Below are 24,383 nucleotides of genomic sequence, written 5' to 3' on the forward strand. Positions count from 1 at the left end.
GAAGATGTGGTATATATACACAATGGAATACTACTCAGCAATTAGAAACAATGAAATCCAGCCATTTGTGACAACATGGATGGACATTGAGGGTATAATGCAAAGTGAAATAAGTCAGAGGGAAAAGGTCAAATACTGTATGATTTCCTTTATTAAGTAGTAGATAATAACAACAATAAACAAACATATAGGGACAGAGATTGGATTGGTGGTTACCAGAGGGGAAGGGGGGAGGGAGGAGGGTGAAAAGGGATAATTCGGTACATGTGTGTGGTGATGGGTTGTAATTAGTATTTTGGTGGTGAACATGATGTAATACATGCAGAAATAGAAGTATAATGATGTACATCTGAAATTTTTACTATGTTATTAACCAATGTTGCTGCAATAAACAAACAAACAAAAAAAAAACGAATTACTGAGGCAGGACTTCCATGACTGGGCGGGGGGAGAGATCAGGAAAGAGGCAGATAATATTAAAGTGCATTAGAGGGATGCAGTTGAGCATGCAGAAAGTGATCTAGAGAATGGGAACCTTGAATTAACCCCATCAGAGGAGCACTAATTAAAAAGAATGAAAAAGAGCAAAGAAAGCCTGTGTGATTTTTGGGACTCCATCAAATGTACAAATGTTAGAATAATTGGGGCTCCAGAAGGAGACAGAGGGAGAAGCGAGGCAGAAGGTTTATTTAAATAAATGATAACTGAGAATTTGCCAAACCTGAGGAGAGACTTGGACATCCAAGTTCACAAAGCTAATAGAACCCCCAGTTAACCCAATGCAGAAGGACTTTGTCCAAGACAAATTATAATGAAACTGTCAAAAACAAAGATAAAGAGAGAATTCTAAAAGTAGCCAGACAAAAAAGATTGTAACCTACAAAGAAACCCCCATTAGGCTATCAGTGGACTTCTCAGCAGAAACCGTACTGTCCTTTAGAGAGTAGAATGATGTATTCAAAGTGTTGAAAGAAAAAAATTGCCAGCCAAGAATAATCTATCCACCAAAGTTATCCTTTAGAAATGAAGGAGTGATAAAGAATTTCCCAGACAAACAAAAGCTCAGCGAGTTCATCACCAGTAGACCTGCCTTGCAAGAAATGCTGAAAGAAGTTCTTCAAGCTGAAATGAAAAGGCACTAATCAGTGACATGAAAACATGTGAAAGAATACAATCCATTCTTCTCTCTGACCCTGGCCGCAGACAAATAATGATTTGGTTATGAACAATATAGATTAGTGTGTTTTGTCTGGAATTCTATAAAACGAGAATGATATAGTATGCACACTATTTCATGTGACTTCTTTCTCTGAGCATAATTATTTTGAGATTCATTTATAATGTGTGTATCAGCAGCTTCTTTTTAATGCTAAGCAATATTTGGTTATAGAGATATATCAGAGGCCGCCCCGTGGCTTGGCGGTTAAGCGCGCACGATCCGCTACTGGCGGCCCGGGGTTCGGATCCCGGGCGCACACCGACTCACCGCTTCTCCGGCCATGCTGAGGCCGCGTCCCACATACAGCAACTAGAAGGATATGCAGCTATGACATACAATTATCTGCTGGGGCTTTAGGGGAAAAACAAGGAGGAGGATTGGCAATGGATGTTAGCTCAGAGCCAGTCTTCCTCAGCAAAAAGAGGATTAGCATGGATGTTAGCTGAGGGCTGATCTTCATCACACACACAAAAAAAAGATATATCATTTTTTTTATACATTCACTAATTGGTGGGCTTTGGTGTTGTTTCCAGTTTGGGGCTGTTGTGAATGAAGATGCTGTGAACATTGGAGTCATTTCTGTGTGGATATATATTTCCATTTGTCTTAGGTAAATACTTCCTAGTGGGATTGCTAAGAGACATGGTGTTTAAGATTTTGAGAATTTTCAAACCATTTTCCAAGTGGTTGTATGGTTTTACATTCCTACTTGTTATGGTGAGAGTTCCAAATGCTTCAAAACCTTGCCAACAGTTGGTATTGTTAGACTTGTTTAAATTTAGCTATTTAAGGGGTGTGTAGTGATATCTATTTAGGGTTTTAATTTGCATTTTCCTGATAGTTAATGTCATTAAGCATTTTCTCATTGCTTGTTGGCCATTTTTGTATCTCCTTTAAGTACCTGTTCAAATCTTTCATCTATTGTTAAATTGGCTGTTTTACTTCTTATTGAGTTCTAAGAGTTCTTTATATATTCTAGATCAAGTGTTGGCAAGATTTTCTTGAAGTCCAGAGAGTAAATATTACAGGCTTACAGGCCATATGATCTCAGTCACATATACTCACCTCTGTCATTGTAGTGCAAAAGCAGACATAGACAAGGTGTAAACAGATAGGTATGGCAGTGTTCTAGTAGAACTTTACACAAACAGCTAGTCAGCCCACAGTCTGTAATTTGCCAACTTCTTTTCTGAATATAAGTCCTTCGTCAGTTATAAGCACTACGAATATTATCTCCATCCTGTATTTATGTGGTGTCATTTGATGGTTAGTTTCTAGTAAAGCCTCATTCCTGGCTTTTATGCAGCTGCCATCTCACTGTGTGCTCACATGACCTTTTCTCAGCGTACGCACCCAGAGAGAGAGGGGGGCGGGGGGAGAGAGAGAGAGAGAGAGAGAGAGAAAGAAACAGAGAGCAAGCTGTCTGGTATCTGTTCTTATGAGGGCCCTAATCCCATCAGACCAGGGCCCCAGCCTCGTGACATCATTTAAACCTAATTACCTCCCAAAGCCCCATATCCAAATACTATCACATTGGGGATTAGGAGTTCAATATATTAATTTTGGGGGAAACTAACATTTAGTTCTTAAAAACCAATATATCATTTGTTTATTTTTTTACTTTTTGGTTTGTGCTTATTGTGTAATGCCTGAGAAATCTTTGCCAAAATGCAACAATTTTCACATTTATTTACCTCTAGAAATTTTATTGTTTTACCTTTTGCATTTATAGCTATGATACATTTTTAGTTAATTTTCATATATGGTGTAAGTAAGGATTGGTGTTATTTTTTTGCATGTGGATATCCAGTTGTTCCAGCAACATTTGTTGAAAACACTTTCTTTCCTCATTGAATTGCCTTTAACATCTGTCTAAACTCAATTGACGATATATATTTGTGTCTCTTTTTGGAATGTCTTTTCTGCTCCATTGAAATGAATGCCTATCCTTTCACCAATACAGCACCATCTTGATTACTGCAGGCTTATGATGTCTTGAAGTCATGTATTGCAAATACTCCAATTTGTTCTTCCTTTCTAAAATTGTTTTTCTTATTCCAGCCAGTATCGTCTCCATATAAATTTTAGGTTTAGTTCATCAATCTCCACAAAAGTTACTAAAATAATTTTGATGTGAATTTCATTGATTATATAAGTCAATATTGAAAGAACTGATATTTTGGTAGTATTATGTCTTCTAACCCATAAACACAGTATATCTCTCTGTATTTATTTAGATCTTCATTTTCTCTCATCAGGGTTCTATAAATTTTAGTGAAGATGTCTTGTGTGAGTTTTCATGAATTTCTTCTTAAGCATTTTGTGCTTTTCGACCTGTTTTAAGTGGATTTTTCTCTTGTCATTTTCAATCATTTACTCTAAATATGTAAAATATGATTCATTTCTTATATTTTAGACATATATCCTGCAATCTTGCCATTTAGTTCTCGTGTATGTTTTAGAAATGTCTCAAAATCTTCTATGTAAACAGAACATAGAGGATTTTGTTCTGCAAATAGACACAACTTTACCTCTTCCTGTCTGATTTTTCTTGATTTTATAACTTTTGCCTATTGCGATGCCTAGGACCTTCAGTAAAATGTTGAGTAGGTGGTGTGAGTGGGCCTTCCTGTTTCCAAATTTACAGGGAAAAAACATTTAATTTATCATTCAAGATATTAGTTGAAGGTTTTCCATAGATGCCCTTTGTCAGGTTGTATTTTGCTCCTCTCTTCCCTTTCTTGCCTTCTTTTGGATTATTTGAACATTTTAAAATTTAATTTATGTGGCTGCCTTGTGGCTACAACACGGAAGGAGTGGTAGATATATGAGTGAATGTGTTTGTACGTGTGTATTAATGTGAATGGTGGAGGTGTGCAGAATGTGAATTGATGAATATATAAAAAATCTGGATCAACAAAGAGTGGTATAAGCTGTAGAAATACAAATTTCATATTTCAAGCTATTTAATTCATCTTTGATTAAAATTAAAGTATCAACCAGAGGAATTATAGTAATAGCTAGAAACTTGAAAGATAAAAAACTGAATTATTAAGTAATAGACTGAGATGAAAATGAACTGGGCTAGCCGTTATATCTTGTTATGTAGATATGAAAAAAATGTAATATATGTGTACTATAATTATTCAAAGAAACTAAAAATATTTTGTTTGGGGGGTAAGATTTATATTTATTCTCTGCTAGAATAAAGTTGACTTGCTTATTTGTAATAAACTTGCACGTGAGATTCCACTTTAACTCTACTTGTTTATTGCTATATAACTTTCAACCTGATACCACCATATCCTATTGCTGGTTAGCTGTGAGATGACAAATTTTTAGCTTATCTTTGCAATAGAATATTGAATTAAATTTATTCCCTTTTTTTATATTTAACCCATTGACTTTCTGTTTTGACCTTGTTATAATAGACTCAACAAATAAAATCTGTAGAGATCCACTCAGATTTGGAAAAACCACTGGTTTTCTCCTTGGATCAATTATGTTCAAATTAAATATACAGGCAAAACAGCAGAACAACAGAGAGAAATCTCCATTTTTTCTTCAGTAAAGCAAATTATTTACAGATACTAAGGACTCTCAATCCTGAAATAGTTTAAAGAGTCAAAAGTGGTTTTCATGGGGAGTTGGACTTTAGATTTGTAAAGGATGGGGCAAACGAACATTGTTTTCTCTTATGAGACATTTTAACTAAGTGCATATAATTATTTGATAGTGCTATAATGAATAATATTAAATTCTTTTAATAAGTAACTCAGTCTGGCTATTGTGTGGAAGACCAAAAATGCATATAGGAAAATCAAATAGGACAGCTATTGCAGTGTTGAGATGGAGAGTGGCGAAGTCATTTGATAGGAATCAGGAGTAAGATCAGCAGGAGTTGGTTATTGGTGAGCATACAAGAAGAAATAGGATCCTGAGTACTGACCTGATCCTGAGGGCCAGACTGGAGGCCCAGTCAGTTTTAGGGAATTAGGCAGAGTATTGAGGATGGGGAGAGGAAACTGTGAATCAGGGACTAGTTGAGAATGAGTGGTCATCACTCAGCACTTAGGTCTCGAAGTTGACTAGGTGTACTCCAGTAGTAGTGAGGAGTACATATTCTAGCATTCACTCTGACCTGAATTTTAAACTTGGATTTAATTTAGCAGGTTGAACACATTCAGGCAAGTATCTTAAAGTAAACCTCAGTTCTCTGTCTGTAAAATTAGGATAATAAGAATACTCAGTTCACCAAATTATTGTGAGGATTAAATGGGAAAATGTAAGGAATGCATTAAGTGCAGTGCTTGGCAAAGAGTTAGGTCTGAATGAAAGTTGCTCAGTATTATTAGTGCAAAGTCCATAAAAGGGAGCATCCTGAGAGTGAGATAGGACTTTGTATAGTTAGGATCAGCAAGAGAATTAGATTGTTTTCAGGCTGAAGTTGGCTGTTCTACCATCATCCATCTAGTCAAATAAGCCACTAGCCAGTCATCATCCCTTTGAGGCATGTAGACTAAGTCTGATCTGGAAGTCAGCCAAACCCCTTTTTACTTCACAGTTCTCTGTCTACACAGCTTTAAAGATATTCATTCAGTCTATACATTTTGCTGGAAAAACATCTATGTATGTCTTAAATATCATGTTATTTAAAATTCAACTTTACATGGCATTCCACCCCATTCCCTAAGGCACCCAATGGTGCTTACGTATATTATATAAAACGCTTATGAAATGAACACATATAGAATGAATGAAGCTAACATTACTCTTTTATATTTGAAGTTTAGTATTCCTTAACAAGAAATATCAAAGTAAACTTAGAACCAATATTTAGCTATGAGATATTATATTATATTATATTCCCAATAATTATCAAATGAAATTGTATCAACATCTAGATAAAAAATGAAAAAAAAAATAAACCTGATCACTTGAGAATTGACAGTACCCTTAAAGATTAGTTATGTTTGTGTGAAGTGAACTGCTCAATATTCACTTGAGAATGTGATAATGATCCCTGGTACTTTTGAATTCACATTTGAATCTCTAGAATCTTCAGAGATTTATACCCAAAGGCAAACAATAAGATAGCACTGCTGCTATCTATATAACAATGACTTTGGATTTATTGCTGTAAGATGAATGAATTCCTATTTCAAGAGGTAAGATTTTGGCTTTTGTAAGTTAATCTGATGCATTGATTTTCATTTACCATTTGAGAACACTTTAAAGTTTTATCTCTACTCACAAGCCATAGTTGAGAAACAGTGCAGACGTAATCCAGTGTCATCTAGCAAGTAACCCTAGATGAATTAGCCTAAGTTTCTACAGTTCTATTTAATGTGTATAAACAAGCATAATTCAAGATACCAGGATTCCTCATTTTCCCATGTATGGGAACAGAAACTCACGTGATCTTTTAACACTATCTAAAGTGGCACTCAGCCATAATGTTAATAAATTCAGTAGCTTTGAGATGCTTTGGGGACTTACTGTTAGTAAATGTCTTGTGGAAAGACTTCCTTTGTTTACTGTTCTGAATGCTTTAGCTTATGGGCAACAAGATACTTTGGACAAAGTCAAGAATACAAAGCCAGAAAACTTGGAGATGAGGTTCAACCTGGCCACTTGCTGGGTAGACCAGGGTACACGTCTTAACTTTTTAGGCAGGAACTTTAGTCAGCTGTATATTATGTAGAAACCAATACTATTTCATTCTGTAATACTCCAATTAGAGAACACTGTTAGAGTAGGAAATGATTTGATTTCTTTGAATACTTGTAGTTTAATTATGTCCTAGATATTAATCACATAACATTTTACATAGAAATTAGATTTATATTTCAATGTACTTGACAAAACAATATTTTAATTTTAAATATTAAAAATCTGTAATAAATTTACAATAGGTGATTTCATTCAAAACCCTAATTTGAAATTTATCTCTATTTCATCTTTGTCCTATTAGAAAAATTGTATTTCTCCTTTTAAAAAATGGTAGTGTTTTACTGATAGACATTGTAAACTTGTGGTTAACTAGACACCTCTTTTATACACAGCTGTGAGAATGTAGAAAGGGTAATTTATTGTCCACCCATTTCCAAGAGACTCAACTTCTTCATAAGTATTATTTAATTTCATTTATAGCGTAGTTACTAAAGGAATGAACTGAATTCAAACTGCCTGGGATTCACATCTTGCTTCCACCACTTGCTGTGTAAATTTAGATAAATTACTTAATAGTCAATGTCAGTTTCTTCATCTATAAAAAAAATTAAAGTACTTAATATTATTTCATGGAAATTAAAATAGAATAATAAATATAAAACTCTTCATCCTGTGCCCATATCTTTTTGCAAGCATTCAATCACCATTAGTTATTGCTCAAATCTCCATCACAAAGTCCTATATATATACAATTTTGTCCTTTTTGTTAAACATAGCATTCCTGTTTTTTATTCTCATAAGGCTTATGTTTTTTCATCTTTAGCTTTAAAGCCAATTTAAGAACATTTTATAAGTATATAATATACAAGGAAAAATATATACGTTATTTGAAGTAGGTTTTCTGGTGTTTCTGCTGCAAGCCATTTTAAAAACATTTGAGACTCTTTGTACACAAATATACGAGTAGTAAAAAAGTCCAAAGTAAAAAAAAGTCTGAAGTAAAAAAAAAGTCCAAACTTAGCTTGAATTTTGTTCATAATAACATCTATATGTATGAATGAAAATGAAACCTTCAAATTTACAACTTCTTTAATGTAATGTTTCATCACAGGTTCATTTTGGTAGCAGCTACGTTGTGTCATGGATGCCCTCGCGGATGGAAATCACACTGAAGTGACACAATTCATTTTATTGGGCTTAACTGACGATCCGATCCTTCGAGTCATCCTCTTCATGATCATCCTGTGTATCTACCTGGTGACCATATCTGGCAATCTCAGCACAATCATTCTTATCAGAATCTCTTCTCAGCTCCATCATCCTATGTATTTTTTTCTGAGCCACTTGGCTTTTGCTGACATGGGCTTATCATCTTCCGTCACACCCAATATGCTTATAAACTTCTTGGTGGAGAGAAATGCCATCTCCTATTTTGGATGTGCCATCCAGCTTGGTTTTGCTGCTTTCTTTGGGACAGTTGACTGCTTCCTTCTGGCTGTCATGGCATATGATCGCTTTGTGGCAATCTGCAGCCCATTGCTTTATTTCACCAAAATGTCCACACAAGTTTGTGTTCAGTTACTTGTAGTGGCTTATGTAGGTAGTTTTTTTAATGCTTGCTCTTTTACTATTTGCGTCGATTCTTTACTCTTCTGTGGACCAAATCGAGTCAATCATTTTTTCTGTGATTTTGCCCCTTTAGTTGAACTCTCCTGTTCTGATGTCAGTATTCCTGCAGCTGTGCCCTCATTCATGGCTGGCTCCCTCATTGTGGTCACAGTGCTTGTCATAGCTGTCTCCTACATCTACATTCTCATCACTATCCTAAAGATGAGCTCCACTGAGGGGCGCCATAAGGCTTTCTCAACCTGTGCCTCGCACCTCACAGCAGTCACTGTGTACTACGGGACCATCACATTCATTTATGTGATGCCCAAGTCCAGCTACTCAATTGACCAGAACAAGGTGGTGTCTGTTTTCTACACGGTGGTGATCCCCATGTTGAACCCCCTCATCTACAGTCTCAAGAACAATGAGATTAAGGGGGCTCTGAAGAGGGAGCTTTCTAGAAAAATATTTTCTTGGTGAAGCCTGTTATTTTGTGGGGTTTGATATACTAATCTACCATAACTATAATAATAGAAAATTGAGTATCTGTGGTTTAAATATTTCAGTCCATATGTCAGTAGCCTGTGTGGACCTTTTTAGTAAAGATATGGGGTGGATTTTCTTATATTAAATTGTAAATCAGAGGCCATGGTGAGTAACCTTTAGTAAAATTAAATTTATAATTAGTAACAAATTGGTTAACACGAAAAAATACTTAATTGGCTGAAAATTCTTCTAAAATTTTATTCACATCTTTTCAAAAGTTGTTCTCTGCTCTAAGTTAAGGTGATCGTACCTCCAAACCTTTATGACCATGTCCATTTTTAACCACAGCTTATCCTGAAATGAGCTTGATCATTACAGTTAAAACTGAGTAAATTCTGAGAGGAAATGACCAAGTGGAACTAGACAGTAACATTCCTTCAGACATTTTTCTTGCAGTAAGAGTTTTTGCTCAGGATGAGCTTTGGACCTTTAAATTCTGACCTGTATTCCTGGTCTCAAGCTGCAGTCTAGTTAAAGGGGAGCCCATGAAAGAATAGGATGAGATGCCCCTGATCAAACTGTGAAGTCGTATGTCAGATCAAAGCAGGTGACTTGCCTGTGGGAATGAGCTGGATTCCTGAACTCCTCAGGGACTAGGAGGAACAAACTCTTGGAGTGACTTGTTCATGGTCAGACTCATATCCCATTAAGGAAGATTGAGGGAAGTGGATTGTGTTTCCCCTGTGGAGCTTAATTTGCCTCTATCTACCGATGGCTACCACATTTATTTCTCTTTCCCTGTCCTCTATTTAGTTTTTAGACAAAAATACTTTTGTCTATTGAATCTCAAGCACAAAGTATCTAAAACTAAAGCAATTATCGCCTTCCACTCTCAACTTGATCCCCTCTGATGGTCTACATCCCAGTGAGAGTCACCATCATTCAATTTATTGATTCAGAAAACTAAAAGAATTGCCTTAAAATATATATATATTATATATGAAAATATATAATATATGTACTTACTGGTCCTGTTTCTCTGGAGAATTGTGACTAATAGAACCTGAACCAATTTTCTTCTTCCCTCTCTTACTCTCTTCCAATTCATTCTCCATACACTGACCATAGTCGTAAATCTCATTAGATTAGTTCCTTTGTTAATATGCCCCAAAGATCTTAGAATAAAGGCAACAATTCTTAACATGGCTTACAAAGTCTTGAATATGGCCCCTGTTTTATTTCTCTCTCTCATCACTTTTCCCTTGGTCCCTGAACACCCAAACTCTAGGAATCAATTATTGGTCTTCTTTTAAATCCTTAAACACATCCATCTTCTTTACTGCCTCAGGACCCTGTCACATGCAGAAACTCTACCTGGATGCATTTGTCCCCTCATCTGTGTAAAGTCTACTTCTGCTATAGGTACCTACCTAAATGTTGTTTCCCATCCTCTCAGAAGCCTTCTTGAAGCTCGAGACCAAATTAAGTATACCTCTTATCCCCTGTAGAACCCTGTGTGTTTTCTTTGGAATACTCACTGCATTTGAAGTTACAGAATCAGTATTTGTTTTCTCCACAATGCTGGAAATTACATATGGACAGCTACAACATCTTTTGTCTTTCCCCATGCATCTAATTTTCCCACAGTTCCTGGAACATAGTAAGCATAAATGCATATTTGACACGAAGGAGTGAAAAATTAATAAATGAATTGGATGGTTGAATGAAGCTTTTGCTCTGGCAGGAAGCACTGACTGTGTTGCCTTTGAATCTGTTGAATGTCAGCCTGAATCAAGTGATTGAATGCTTGTGTCAGATCCTGCTACAACTGTGACAGGCTTTTACACAAACCCATGCTCACCACAATTATGCCACTGCCCCAACATTGTTTAGCTCAGATTGGAAACTAGAATCCAAGCTTGGTTCAGTAAAAGTTTTGTAATCACTCTCTGCTGAACAACACATATCTCCCTTATGTGTTTGGGTGGTTGGAGAGTTAGAAGATCTAGAAACCAAATGTTAGCAATAGTGGCAGTAGCAGTAGTAACAGCATTAGCAATAGGAACCATAATATGAGATTGTTTACTACACTCCAGATACTTCCAAGTGATTTACAAATATTTACCCAATTAATTCTCAGAATAACCCTATAAAGTTTTTTTTTTTCAATCCATATTTTACAGAGGATGTAATTGAGGCACATAAAGTTTCAGCAAAAGCTCAAGATCACAAATATCCTCCTAATACTTTGACATCTTTTAGGGCATATACTCTCTGTGGAGGGGTGGAGTGAGGGGCCCTTTGAGAAGACATCACCACTAGAGGGCTTCCACTTGTGTCTGACACATTCCATTCTAGCCATCTCTTTCTGTCCACAGTAAATATGGAGACCTCTACATCTGAACATGTGAGGCTAATTTGTATTAGATTAATTCTGTGACGCAAGATAAGTAAGAAGCTGGATAAATATCTTTAAATGTTTGATAGCATAAGCTTCTGATTCTATTGTAGCTCCATTCTTCTAGGTCTTCCTTCTTACTACTAAAAATATCCCTAGATGTGACATAATAAACAGGCATAGGAAGACTCTGAAAGGTGGAAGAAGGCACACTGCTAGGGATTTCGGGACCTGAGGAGCCGCATAGTGATGAGTCCCTGGGTTTTCCTATTGCTGCCATATATCCCAAACAGGGTGCTGCAGAAGCCTGCAACCCAGAGCCACCAACAGACAGAGAGAAAAAGAACTCTAAGAATAAAGTATGTTCCTCCATGCCAAAGAACTGGGAAAAGGGTGGCCTTAACAGAACAGAAAACCTTTGGCAACACGTGCCCTTTTCCAGACAAACACCAATGGAAAAATCATACCTTTCTCCAACCCCCAGTTTTCAGTGGGGTTAAGCAAGGAACTGATCTTCACCCCACCCACCCTCTGATTCTCCTGCCCGGGTAGAGTCAGTGGAGTTCAGCGTGAAAATGAGCCTCCTCTGCCATCTGGCATGATGAGACTTGAGGGAGTGTGAGGTGGGGTAGTTGGTACTCTGCTCTCCAGCTAGCATTACCCTCCCATCTGCTGTAAGAGGAGCACTGGGGGCTGAGCATCCACCTCCACCCTACAGCAACAAAGCAGTGTGAACCAGCTCTCCACTTCCCCCTTCCCTAGTGGTGTTGGGGCCCAGCAATCAGGTGAGCTCTCTCGGAGGCAAGGAGGCATGCAGTCAGTGTCACAGTATCAGTGAGAGGGAGACAACAGGGGAAAGGGGGGAGCTGAGCTTCCATCTCTCTCATCTGCAAGGAGGCAGTGTGAGTCAGCACTCCATTTTTCCCAGAGTTGTGTCAATAGTGCTGAGTAGGAAGCTGAACATGCACACTCACCTGGGGTTGCAGCGACACCTCTACAGGGGAACGTCCTTCTAAAAAAAGATGGAATATGATCCACAGTCTCATAATATGACATCCTAAATGTCTATGATACAATCACAAATCACTTGTCATACCAAGGATCAGAAAAATAGCAACTTCAATGAGAAAAGACAATATATACCAACAGGAAGATGAATTGGATGTTGCAAATGTGTGACAATGTTTTAAAGCAGCCATCAAACAAATGCTTCAACAACCTATCCTTAAATTTTTTCATACAATTGAAGAAAAATAGAAAACATCAGCAAGAAATAGAAGTTATAAAAGATAACCAAGTGAAAATTCTAGAATTGGGGGCCGGCCGGGTGGCTTAGTGGTTAAGTGCTCGTGCTCCGGTATTGGCGGGATCTGAACCCCGGAAGTGCACCAACACACCGCTTGTCCCACCATGCTGAGGCGGCGTCCCATATACAGCAACTAGAAGGATGTGCAACTATGACGTACAACTATTTACTGGGGCCTTGGGGAGAAAAAGGGAAAAAAAGGAGGAGGATTGGCAATAGATGTTAGCTCAGGGCCAGTCTTCCTCAGCAAAAAGAGGAGGCTTGGTATGGATGTTAGCTCAGGGCTGATCTTCCTCCCAAAAAAAAAAAAAATTCTAGAATTGAAAATACAATCACTGAAGTTAAAAAAAAAAAAATCTTGAAAGCCCCAGAGAGAAAGGAATCATTACCTACTGGAAAAAGCAATTTGGAAGACAAGAAATTTCTCATGAAACCATGAAGGCTAGTAGAAAGTAGCACAATATTTTCAAGTATTAAAGCAAAGAGTTTTCAATTGTTAATTCTATATCTGGCAAAGTAGCCTTCAGAAATGAAGGAGAAATAAAGACATTTCAGATGAAAGAAAGCTAAGAGAATTTGTTCCCAACAAATCTACCTTTAAGTAATGGCTAAAGGAAGTTCTCTATTCAGAAAGTAAATGATAAAAAGAAGACTTGGGACTCCAGTATCTAAAAAATACATAGAACATAGTGAAAATCTTAAAAGGCAACATATGAAAATATGTGAGATTCAGGTAAAGCAGTGCTGAGAGAGAAATTTACGGCACTAAATGCTTACATTACTACAGAGGAAAGGTGCTAGAATATACAAAATATTCTTGAGAAAGAAGAATAAAGTGGGACCTGATGTTAAGTCTACCTGATATTAAGGCTTACTTAACATTAGTATACTTAGATAGTACTATATTATACTTCTTTAAGTATATTTTATTATACTTAATATAAGTATAATAAAATATAAGTATAATATACTTATATATAATGAGTTATAATGCTATATATTATTATATATATTAATATCATATGTTAATATGAGATAATTATTATTACATAATTATTTAACAGTCATGAGGACAGTGTGGTACTGGTGGGAGAACAGACATACAGATCAATGAAGCTGACTGGAGAACCCAGAGAAAGACCCACATGAGGATGCCCACCCGATTTTTTCAAAAGATGCAGGAACAATCCAATGAAAGAAGGAAGGGTTTTCAAAAATGGTGCTGGAGCAATTGGACATCCATGGAGGATGGCAGCACCACAACCTAAATCTAACACATCATACAAGAATTAACTCAAAATAGATCATAGACTTAAATGTAAAATGTAGAACTATAAACTATAAACCTTTAGAAAAAATAGGAGAAAATATTTAAGATATATTGACACTAAAACTACAATCCATAAACAGAAAGATGTATCCAACTACTGTCCTGAAAATTCTGTGTTCCAAAACATGTTTTGATTCATTTACTGCATGCATGCTTGTGTATATACATACATACATGCATGCACGCACACATACACACACATATAATAAAAAAATTTTAAAACTATCCTGTTTGTACTAGAAAAATAGTGATGCCAGGACATATCTGGTAAGTAGATAATGCTTTAATTGCCTTGTACTCAAAGTGATTATTTTTATTTAAATTACTCTGCTTTCTCCCCTTTTATTTATTAATATTATGTAAATTTTTAAATGTTCAGGGTGTTCAGGGTTCTCTTATTTACCCTCTGAGGGATAAACTTATTGGCATTGTCTAGTACCTTCCTTTGGCCTTCTTCTGCTTTTCTTTTTCTTAGACTATAAATGACGAGATTAAGCAGAGGGGTCAGCACTGTATATGTCACAGCCATCAGCATATCTTCATGGAATGAGTCACTGTTGTTGGGCCTCAAATAAACAAAGCAAGCAAATCCATAGTGGATGCACACTACAGTGAGGTGGGAGGAACAAGTCGAGAAGGCCTTATACTTCCCCTTTGCAGAAGGCATCTTCAAAGATGCCACAGACTCAATGAAGACATAAGAAATCTTAATTGATGTAAAGCTGCCCACCAACGCAAAGGCAAGGAGCACAAAAATAGCCATTTTATGATACAAAGTGTAATCACAAGCAAGGGAGACCACAGGAGAGGTTGCAGAAGAAGTGCTGGATGGTGTTGGAGTCACAGAAAGACAATTGAATACAGTGATGATGACGCACAGAGAACCAGGAACCCAGCCACCTATAGGCCAAAAACCAGCTGAAAACGGATCTTATGGGTCATTTGGATGGCATAATGCAGTGGGTTGTGAATGGCAGTGTAATCGTCATAGGAGAAGGCAGCCATAGTGAAGCAGGTATCACCTCCTGAGCCTAAGAAGAAAAATATCTGTGTGACACACTCAGGAAGAGAAATGGCCTTGCTCTCTGATAGCAAGTCTACTAACATGAGGGGGATGATTAACACATTGGTACAACTTTCTGAAAAGGACAGGCCAAAGAGGAAATAGTACATGGGGGTGTGAAGGTTGCCACTGAGGTTGATGGCTACCATTAGTGTATGAGAGTTCCAGTTGCTCCACATCTTTGACAAAACTTTGTATGGACACTCTATTTAATTTTAGCCATTCTGATAGGTTTGTAGTGGTATCCCATTGTAGTTAGAATTAGAATTTTCATAATGACTTCATAATTTTCATTTTCCTATGGACACATTTGCAGCTAAGATGGTCTCTGGGGAGAAGAAAATCACCACAAAGGGAAGACTCTGCAGTTCTGGAAACTGGAAAAACCCCACAGAAGAATGTGCTGCCTGTGGTAGGATTGCCCATCCTCCTGGTGGGCATAGCAATTTTGCTCCAAAGGTGCAAGAGGTTTGAGATTAAGACTCTGAGATGATTGTTCAAGGATTCATATGCACTCATGTCACCTAGACTTTAATCAAGGTCATCTGGAAAGTTTAAGGCAACTCTTCATGGGAGAGCCTGAGAAAGGGATGCTCAATGCTCCTGACTGAAGTCAAGTTCAGGAGTCAGAGTGGTGAGAATGATTCTAGTATGAGAATCTGCATAAATGACATAGAGTGGGCCAAATATCTTCTTGGATTCTACTCACAAAAGCACTCTTTATCTCTCTCTTTTCCAATCAAGATCTGCATGTAAGGTGGAAAGTAGGAATAAAATTGCTTTGTTCTGACCCACTAGATTCTGTGATGCCATGTTTTTCAAACTCTTTTGTGATCTAACGATACCTTGGTACTCAGGAGTCCTTAAAAACTATTGTTTGAATGAATAAAGGAATTCGATCTTTTAAATTATTTAGAATGAATATAACATTTAAAAAATTTAGGGAAATCAGTGAAATTTTCTAAAAGAACTTTGATTTTTCTTTCAATATAATCCTCTTTTTATCAGTGTGCAATCATGAAGTGGCTCCAAACGTGATAATTGCGACAATGATTAGACCACAAACATGGATTTAGCACATTGTAACTGCTGCTGGGTTCCTAGCCATGGTAATAATTGGATCTTGAGATCCATAATATCATTAGTTTTTAATACATATCAGTAGTTTTTAGTTCTTATGAACTTATTGAAGTTCTTTTCCGGATGCCTAATATAATATAGTGGACTAGCTTGGAGTCAAAATGATTTTGAAGGTACTGTCTGATTCTAGAATAGTATATTCTGGTCATTATGTTGTAATGTACTTTGGGTTTTCAGCAGAACTTCTAGGACATTTTCTAGCAGGTATACCTGTTATATGGTTTGCTTTGCAGTACAGGACTGAATAGAATCAACCCATATTTCTCAGATCACTTTGGTAAATTATATTTCTATTTCGATTGTTCATTAAACATTCAATCTTGTAGGAGGGGAGAGCAGAAAAGCGATATGAAGACGCTCCATGGAATTTTGATTTTAGCTTCTGTCAGGGTTAAAGGAAACATTTTCCTTATGTCCTTGCCACACATTTTTGCCTATGAACTCGCAGGTCATTGACAATCTTCACTGGAGAAATATCTTTTCAAGTCTTCTGTCCATTTTTTAATTGGGTAGTAGGTTTTTTGCTATTGAGTTGTAGAATTCCCTTATATATTTTGCAAATTAACCCCGTTATCAGATATATGATTTGCAAATATTTTCTACCATTCAGTAGGTTGCCCTCTCACTGCTGATTGATTCCTTTTCTTTGCAGAGCCTTTTTAGTCTGATGTAGTCCCACTTATCTGTTTTTGTTTTTCTTTTTACCTGTGTTTTGGTGTCATATCCAAAAAATCATTGCCAAAACCAAAGTCATGAAGCTTCCTCCTGTGTTTTCTTCTAGGTTTTTTATTGTTTCAGGTATTGTACTTAAGTTGTTAATATATTTTGAGTTGATTTTTGGTATATGGTATAAGAGTCCATCTTCGTTGTTTCACATGTGGATATCCATTTACTGAAAGGACTATTCTTTTCCATTTTGTACTGATGACACTCTTCTCAAAGATCATTTGACAGTATATGTATGAGTTTATTTCTGGGCTTTGTTCTATTTCATTAGTCTATGTATCTAAATATATGCCAGTACCATACTGTTTTTTACTGTAGCTTCCTAATACTTTTGAAATCAGCAAGTGTGATGCTTCCAGCTTTGTACTTATTTCTCAGGATTTCTTTGGCTGTTCAGCATCTTTTGTGTTTCCAAACAATTTTAGAATTGGTTCAGCTATTTCTGTAGAAAACGCATAGAGATTCTGGTAGTGATTGGGTTGAATAGGATATGGCTGTGAGTACTATGGACATTTTAACAATATTCTGCCAATCCATGAACACCGATTCTTTCTATTTATTTGTGTATACTTTAATTTCTTTCATTAGCACTTTCTAGCTTTCAGAGTACAACTCTGTCAACTTCTTGGTTAAGTTTATTCATAAGTATTTTATTTCTTTTTCATTCTAATTTTCTTTTGGTGAGGAAGATTAGCCCTGAGCTAACATCTGTTGCCAATCTTCCTCTTTTTGCTGAGGAAGATTGGCCTGGGCTAACATCCATGCCCATCTTCCTTTACTTTATATGTGGGATGCCTGCCACAGCATGGCTTGGTAAGTGGTGCGTAGGTCTGCGCCCGGGATCTGAACCTGCGAACCCTGGGTCACCAAAACAGAGTGCACAAACTTAACCACTATGAGACTGGGCCAGCCACTCATTTTATTTTAAATGGGGTTGTTTTCTTAATCTCCTTTTCAGATAGCTCATTGTTAGCATTTAGAAGAGTGATCAATATCTGCATGTTAATTTTGTAACTTGCAACTCTACTGAATTTGTTCATTAATTCTAAGTTTTTTTGTTGTTGCTGAATATTTATGGTTTTCTATATAAGATCATGTCATCTGTAAGTAGAGATAATTTTACCTCTTCCTTTCCTATTAGTATTACTTGTTTCTTTTTCTTGCCTAATTGCTCTGGCTAGGACTTCTATGCTTAATGGAAGTGGCAAGAGTGGGCATTCTTGCCTTGTCCTAATCTTATAAGAAAAGCTTTCAGTTTTTCACCATTTAGTATGATGTCAGCTGTGGCCTTATTGTATATGGCCTTGATTATGTTGAGGTAAATTCCTTCTGTACATAATTGTTAAGATTTTATCATGAAAGGATGTTGAATTTTGTCAAATACCTTTACTGCATATGTTGAGATGATCTTGTGATTTTTATACTTTATTCTCTTAATGTGGCGTATCGCGTCAATTGACTTGCATATGTTGAACCATTCTTCCATCCTAGGGAAAAATCCCACTTGGTCATGGTGTATGATCTTTTTCTTTAATGTGCTGTTGAGTTAGATTTGCTAGTATTTTGTGGAGGATTTTTGAATCTATGTACAATGTACGTCAGAAATATTGTCCTGTAGTTTTCTATTACAAAATCTTTTTCCCTGGCTTTCTATCAGGGTGCTGCTGGCCTCATAAAATTAATTTGGAAGTAATCCCCCTGCTTCAAGTTTTTGGAAGAATTTGACAGGAATTGGAGTTAGTTTTTCCTTAAATGTTTGGTAGAATTCATGAGTGAAGCCATCTGCTCCTGAGCTTTTCTTCATATGGAGATTTTTGATTTCTGCTTCAATCTTCTTACTCATTATTGGTCTATACAAATTTTCTATTTCTTTATGATTCAGGTTGGTAGGTTGTGGGTTTCTAGGAATATATCCATTTCTCTCAGGTTATGGAATTTGTCGGCTTATAATTTTTCATGCCTCTCTCTTATGATGCTTTTTATTTCTGTGAAATCAGTAGTAATGTCCCTTCTTTAACTTCCAATTTTATTTATTTCTATCTATCTCATTTCCTTTTTTCTTGGTTAGTCTAGTTGAAGTTTTGTCAATTTTGTCTATCTTTTCAAAAAAAACACTCAGTTTAAGTTTTTTTTATTTCATTTATTCCTACTGTGATCTTTGTCATTTTCTTCCTTCTGTAAACTTTGGGCTTAGCTTGTTCTTCTTTTTCTAGTTCCTTGAGGTGTAAAATTAGGTAGCTTATTTGAGATCTTTCTTTTTTCTTAATGAAGGCATTTATCACTATAAATTTGCCTCTTACTACTGCTTTTACTGCTCCGCATAAGTGCTGGTATGTGTTGTATTCATTTTCCTTTCTCTCAAGATATATTCTAATTTTCCTTTTGATTTCTTTTTGACCCATTTGTTGTTCAACTGTGTGTTGTTTAATTTCCTCATATATTTGTGGATTTTTCAGTTTTCTTCTGTTCTTTATTTCTATTTTCATTTCATTGTGGTCAGAAAAGATACTTGGAAGGATTTAAATCTTCTTAAGTTTGTTAAGACTTGTTTTGTGACCAACATGTGTTCTATCCTGGAGAATGATCTGTGTTCACTTGAGAAGAATGTGTTTTCTACTGCTATTGGGTGGAAGGTTCTGTATATGTGTGTTAGAGTCATTTGGTCTATAGTGTTGTTCAAGACTGCTGTTCCCTTATTGATTTTCTATCTGGATATTCTATTCATTATTGAAATGGTATTCAAGTCTCTTACTATAATTGTATTGATGTCTGTTTCTCCTCTCTGTTATGCCAGTGTTTACATTATTTATTTAGGTGCTCTTATGTTGGAGGTATATATATTTATAGTTGTTGTATCTTCCTAATGGAATGATTGTTTTATCAGTATACAATGTCTTTCTTTGTTTCTTGTGAAAATTTTGACTTAAAGTCTGTTTTATCTGGGAAGTATGACCACCCCGGTCTCTTTTGGATACTATTTCATGGAATATCTTTTTTCATCCCTTCTCTTTCAGCCTATGTTTGTCCTTTAATCTAAAGTGTGTCTTGGGTTGGTGGCATATTGGTCAATCTTGCTGTTTTTCAACTGGATTCTGGACATCTTATAAGGTATTTTTGTCTGTAATTTTCCAAAAATAAGGTGTTTCTGTGGAGAACCAAAGGCTGAGACGTACTTGTACGCTATCTTCCTAACATCCCTTCCCCAACTCTTTTCTATTCTTATGAGAAAGAAGGACTCACATGGGACAGACAATACATACATTTATAAATTTGACCTGGGTTATGTTAACTCCACTGCTCTTTGTCATAATATAACCTTAGAATACTAGAAATAGGATATACATCTTCCCAACCACTTGTGAAAAGAGAAAAAGAGAACAAAATAAAACCTAAAAGATTGGTTGGAATGTGGAAGAGGAAAGTTTAAAATAAATGGCTAAGAAAAGGTATCACTGAGAAAATTATAAAAGAAGAAAGCATAAAAATATGCTTAGTGAAAAATAAGTTTTAAGGTGAAAATTATTTAAAGCAACACAAAAAGAAATTTCTTAATGATGAAAGGTACAGTTGACCTAGAATTGTTGAAAGTGTTAAGACTGCAGCTTTCAGAATCAAATCTTTCACATTCAAATACCAGTCTCATCTATGTGACCTCAGACAGACTATTGAACTTCTCTGTTTACCTTATTTTCAACACTGCTACGTCTTTTTGATATATATTAAGCATATATACATATAAATATTATAGTCTTCCATGGAGAATGTTGAGTTTCTGAGTGAATTCAGAATGCCATGACAGAAAGTTACTTATTAGAAGAAACTGCCCTATTTCCTCTATAGCCATTGTAATTGATCATTATCTAATTATACATTTGTTTATAGTTTACTATCTACCTTGCCCACTAGAATACAAACTCCTTAACCTGAAATAGCAAAGTTAAAAACAATATTTAGCTATGAGATATTATGTTTTATTATACTCCCAATAATTATCACATGAAAGTGAATCAACATCTAGATAAAAAAAAAAAAAAAGCCTGATCACTTGAGAATTGACAAAACCCTTAAAGGTTAGTTATGTTTGTGTGAAGTGACCTGCTCAATATTCACTTGAGAATGTGATAATGATCCCTGGTGATTTTGAATTCACATTTGAATCTCTAGAATCTTCAGAGATTTATCCTCAAAGGCAAACAATAACAAGATAGCATGGATGCTTTGTAACAACAATGGCTTTGAATTTGTTGGTGTAAGATGAATGAATTCTTACTTCAACAGGTAAGATTTTGGCTTTTGTGAGTTTATCTGATGTATTGATTTTCATTTACCATTTGAGAAGACTTTATTATCTAAAGTTGTCTCTGTACTCACAGCTGTAGCTGAGAAATAGAGCAGATGTAATCCAGCGTCAGCTAGAAGGTAACTCGGGCTCAATTAGCTTGTTTCTACCATCTATTTAGTGTATATAAAGAAGCATAATTCAAGAAAACAGGATTCCTCATTTTTCCACGCAGAAGACCTGGAACTCACATGGTCCTTCTATACTATCTAAACTTGGCACTCAGCTGTAATGTTAATAAATTCACAACTTTGAGATGTTTGGGGGACTTACTGTTAGTAAATATATTGCAGAAAGACTTCCTTTGTTTATTGTTCTGAATGCTTTAGTTTACAGGCAACCAGATACTTTGGACAAAGTTGAGAATATAAAGTCAGAAAACTTGGAGATGAGGTTCAACCTGGCCACTCACTGAGTGGCCCAGGGTAAACTTCTTAACTTTTTAGGTCGGAACTTTATTCAGCTGTATATTACATTGAAACTAATATTATTTTGTCCTATAATACTCCAATTAGAAAGCTATTACATTGTTAGATTGTTACATTAGGAAATGTTTTGATTTTTTAGAATAAATCTGCTTTAATTATGTCTTAGGTGTTAAACATTTAACATTTTGCATAGTAATTAGAGTGATATTTCAAACTACTTTAAAAAACAATATTTTAATTGTAAATATTAAAAATCCATAATAAATTGATGATAGGTGACTTCATTCATAGCTCTAATTTGAAATTCCTTTCTATTTCTATTCCTTTCTATTTCTTGTTTGTCCAATTAGGAAAATTGTATTTCTCTTTTTAAAAATGGTCTTGTTTTACTGATAGAAATTGTAAACTTGTGGTTTATTAGGCACCTCTTTTATACATAGCTATCAAAAAGTAGAAAGTGTCATTTATTATCCACCCATTTCCAAGAGACTTGACTTCAATGTATTATTTAATTTCATTTATAGCATATTTACTAAAGGAATGGCATGGATTCAAGCTGCCTGGGATTCACATCTTGATTCCACAACTTGCTATGTAAATTTAGATTAATTACTTAATATTGTCAAAGTCAGTTTCTTCATGTGTAAATAAAATTAAAGTACTTAATATTATTACATGGAAATTAGAATAGAACTCTAAATATAAAACTCTTCATCTTGTGCCCATATATTTAGTAAGCATTCAATAACTGTTAATTACTCAAATCTCCATTGCATAATCCTATACTTATACACTGTTTTTTATACATTCCATTCCTTTCTGTTATGCTTATAATGCTTATATTTTTTATTCATCTTTGGCTTTAAAGCCAATTTAAGTACATTTTACATACATGTAATGTAAAGGGAAAGAAATATACATTATTTAAAGTAGATTTTCTAGTGTTTTTGCTAAAAACAACTTTTAAAATATAGAAGACTCATTACACATAAATACATAAATTCTGGACTCTGAAGTAAAAAAATGTCCAAACATAGCATGAACAATTTAATTGTTTTAATGACCTCTATGTGTATCAATGAAAATGAAACCACTAAAGTTACAACTTCTTTAATGTAATGTTTCATCACAGGTTCACTTTGGTAGCAGCTACATTGTGTCATGGATGCCCTCGCGGATGGAAACCACACTAAAGTGACACAATTCATTTTATTGGGCTTAACTGATGACCCGATCCTTCGAGTCATTCTCTTCATGATCATCCTGTGTATCTATCTAGCGACGATATCTGGCAATCTCAGCACAATCATTCTTATCAGAATCTCTTCTCAGCTCCATCATCCTATGTATTTTTTTCTGAGCCACTTGGCTTTTACTGACATGGGTTTATCATCTACTGTCACACCCAATATGCTTGTAAACTTCCTGGTGGAGAGAAATACCATCTCCTATTTTGGATGTGGCATCCAGCTTAGTTTTGTTGCTTTCTTTGGGACAATTGAGTGCTTCCTTCTGGCTGCCATGGCCTACGATCGCTTTATGGCAATCTGCACCCCATTGCTTTATTCCACCAAAATGTCCAGAGAAGCTTCTGTTCAGTTGCTCACAGTGGCTTACGTAGGTGGTTTTCTCAAGGCTTTGACCATTAATATATCCTTCTTTACTTTACTCTTCTGTGGACCAAATAGAGTCAATCATTTTTTCTGTGATTTTGCTCCTTTAGTTGAACTCTCTTGTTCTGACGTCAGTATCTCCGCAGTTCTTCCCTCATTTATTGCTGGCTCCATCATTGTGATCACAGTGTTTGTCATAGCCTTCTCCTACGTCTACATCCTCATCATCGTCCTGAAGATGTGCTCCACTGAGGGGCGCCAGAAGGCCTTCTCCACGTGTGCCTCACACCTCACAGCAGTCACTCTGTACTTTGCAACCATCACATTCATTTATGCAACCCCCAAGTCCTGTTACTCAACTGACCAGAACAAGGTGGTGTCTGTGTTCTACATGGTGGTGATCCCCGTGTTGAACCCCCTCATCTACAGTCTCAGGAACAATGAGATTAAGGGGGCTCTGAAGAGAGAGCTTGCTAGAAAAATATTTTCCTAGTGAAGCGTATTTTTTGTAGGATTTGGTATAATAATATACCATAAATGTAATAATAAAAGGAAATTGAGTTTTTATGGTCTAAATATTTCAGTTCATATGTCAATAGTCAGTGTAGAGCTTTCTAGTAAAGATAGGGGGTGGATTTTCTGATATCAAATTGTAAACCAGAGGCCCAAAGTTCATAATCTTTAATAAAATTAAAATAAATTTATAATTAGAAACAAAATTTGATTAACAGGAAAAATTACTTAATCTGCTGAAAATCCTTCTAAAATTTTATTCATATCTTTTCAGATATTGTTCTCTGCCTGAAGGTAAGGTTATTGTACCTGCAAATCTTTCAGCCTGTGTCCATTTTTACTGCATCTTATCCTGAAATGAGCATGATAGTCATGACTGAGTACATTCTGAGGGGACATGACCATGTGGAACCAGACAGCAGAACGACTGGAGACATTCTTCTTGAAGGAAGGTCATCTGCTGGCAATGGGGTTTTTCAGACCCATAAATTCGGAGCTGTGTTCCTGGTCTCCACGTAGGTAAAGGGGACCCCATGAAAGA

General features: G+C 35.9%; 2 protein-coding genes and 1 pseudogene across 2 annotated transcripts; 2 read left to right on the forward strand and 1 right to left on the reverse strand.

Moving 5' to 3' along the window:
- Nucleotides 1–8,017: 8,017 nt before the first annotated feature.
- LOC101406591 (olfactory receptor 5P76-like) lies at nucleotides 8,018–8,980 on the forward strand. Its single transcript, XM_004418391.2, has one exon. It carries the CDS (start codon nucleotides 8,033–8,035, stop codon nucleotides 8,978–8,980), a length of 948 nt encoding a protein of 315 aa, XP_004418448.1. The 5' UTR covers nucleotides 8,018–8,032.
- A 5,407-nt stretch (nucleotides 8,981–14,387) lies between these two features.
- On the reverse strand, nucleotides 14,388–15,509 carry LOC101395799 (olfactory receptor 10T2-like; annotated as a pseudogene).
- Nucleotides 15,510–22,862: 7,353 nt separating this feature from the next.
- Nucleotides 22,863–23,822, forward strand: LOC101395537 (olfactory receptor 5P76-like). Its single transcript, XM_004418644.2, has one exon. It carries the CDS (start codon nucleotides 22,878–22,880, stop codon nucleotides 23,820–23,822), a length of 945 nt encoding a protein of 314 aa, XP_004418701.2. The 5' UTR covers nucleotides 22,863–22,877.
- The last annotated feature ends 561 nt before the right edge of the window (nucleotides 23,823–24,383 follow it).

This window comes from Ceratotherium simum, chromosome 7, assembly GCF_057802395.1.
Source record: "Ceratotherium simum simum isolate JZ-2026a chromosome 7, ASM5780239v1, whole genome shotgun sequence".
In the NCBI taxonomy this organism is placed as follows: domain Eukaryota; kingdom Metazoa; phylum Chordata; class Mammalia; order Perissodactyla; family Rhinocerotidae; genus Ceratotherium; species Ceratotherium simum.

Excerpts from the sequence above, each read along its gene's own strand:
- LOC101406591 (XM_004418391.2), top strand. The coding sequence starts at position 8,033 with ATGGATGCCCTCGCGGATGGAAATCACACTGAAGTGACACAATTCATT.
- LOC101395537 (XM_004418644.2), top strand. The coding sequence starts at position 22,878 with ATGGATGCCCTCGCGGATGGAAACCACACTAAAGTGACACAATTCATT.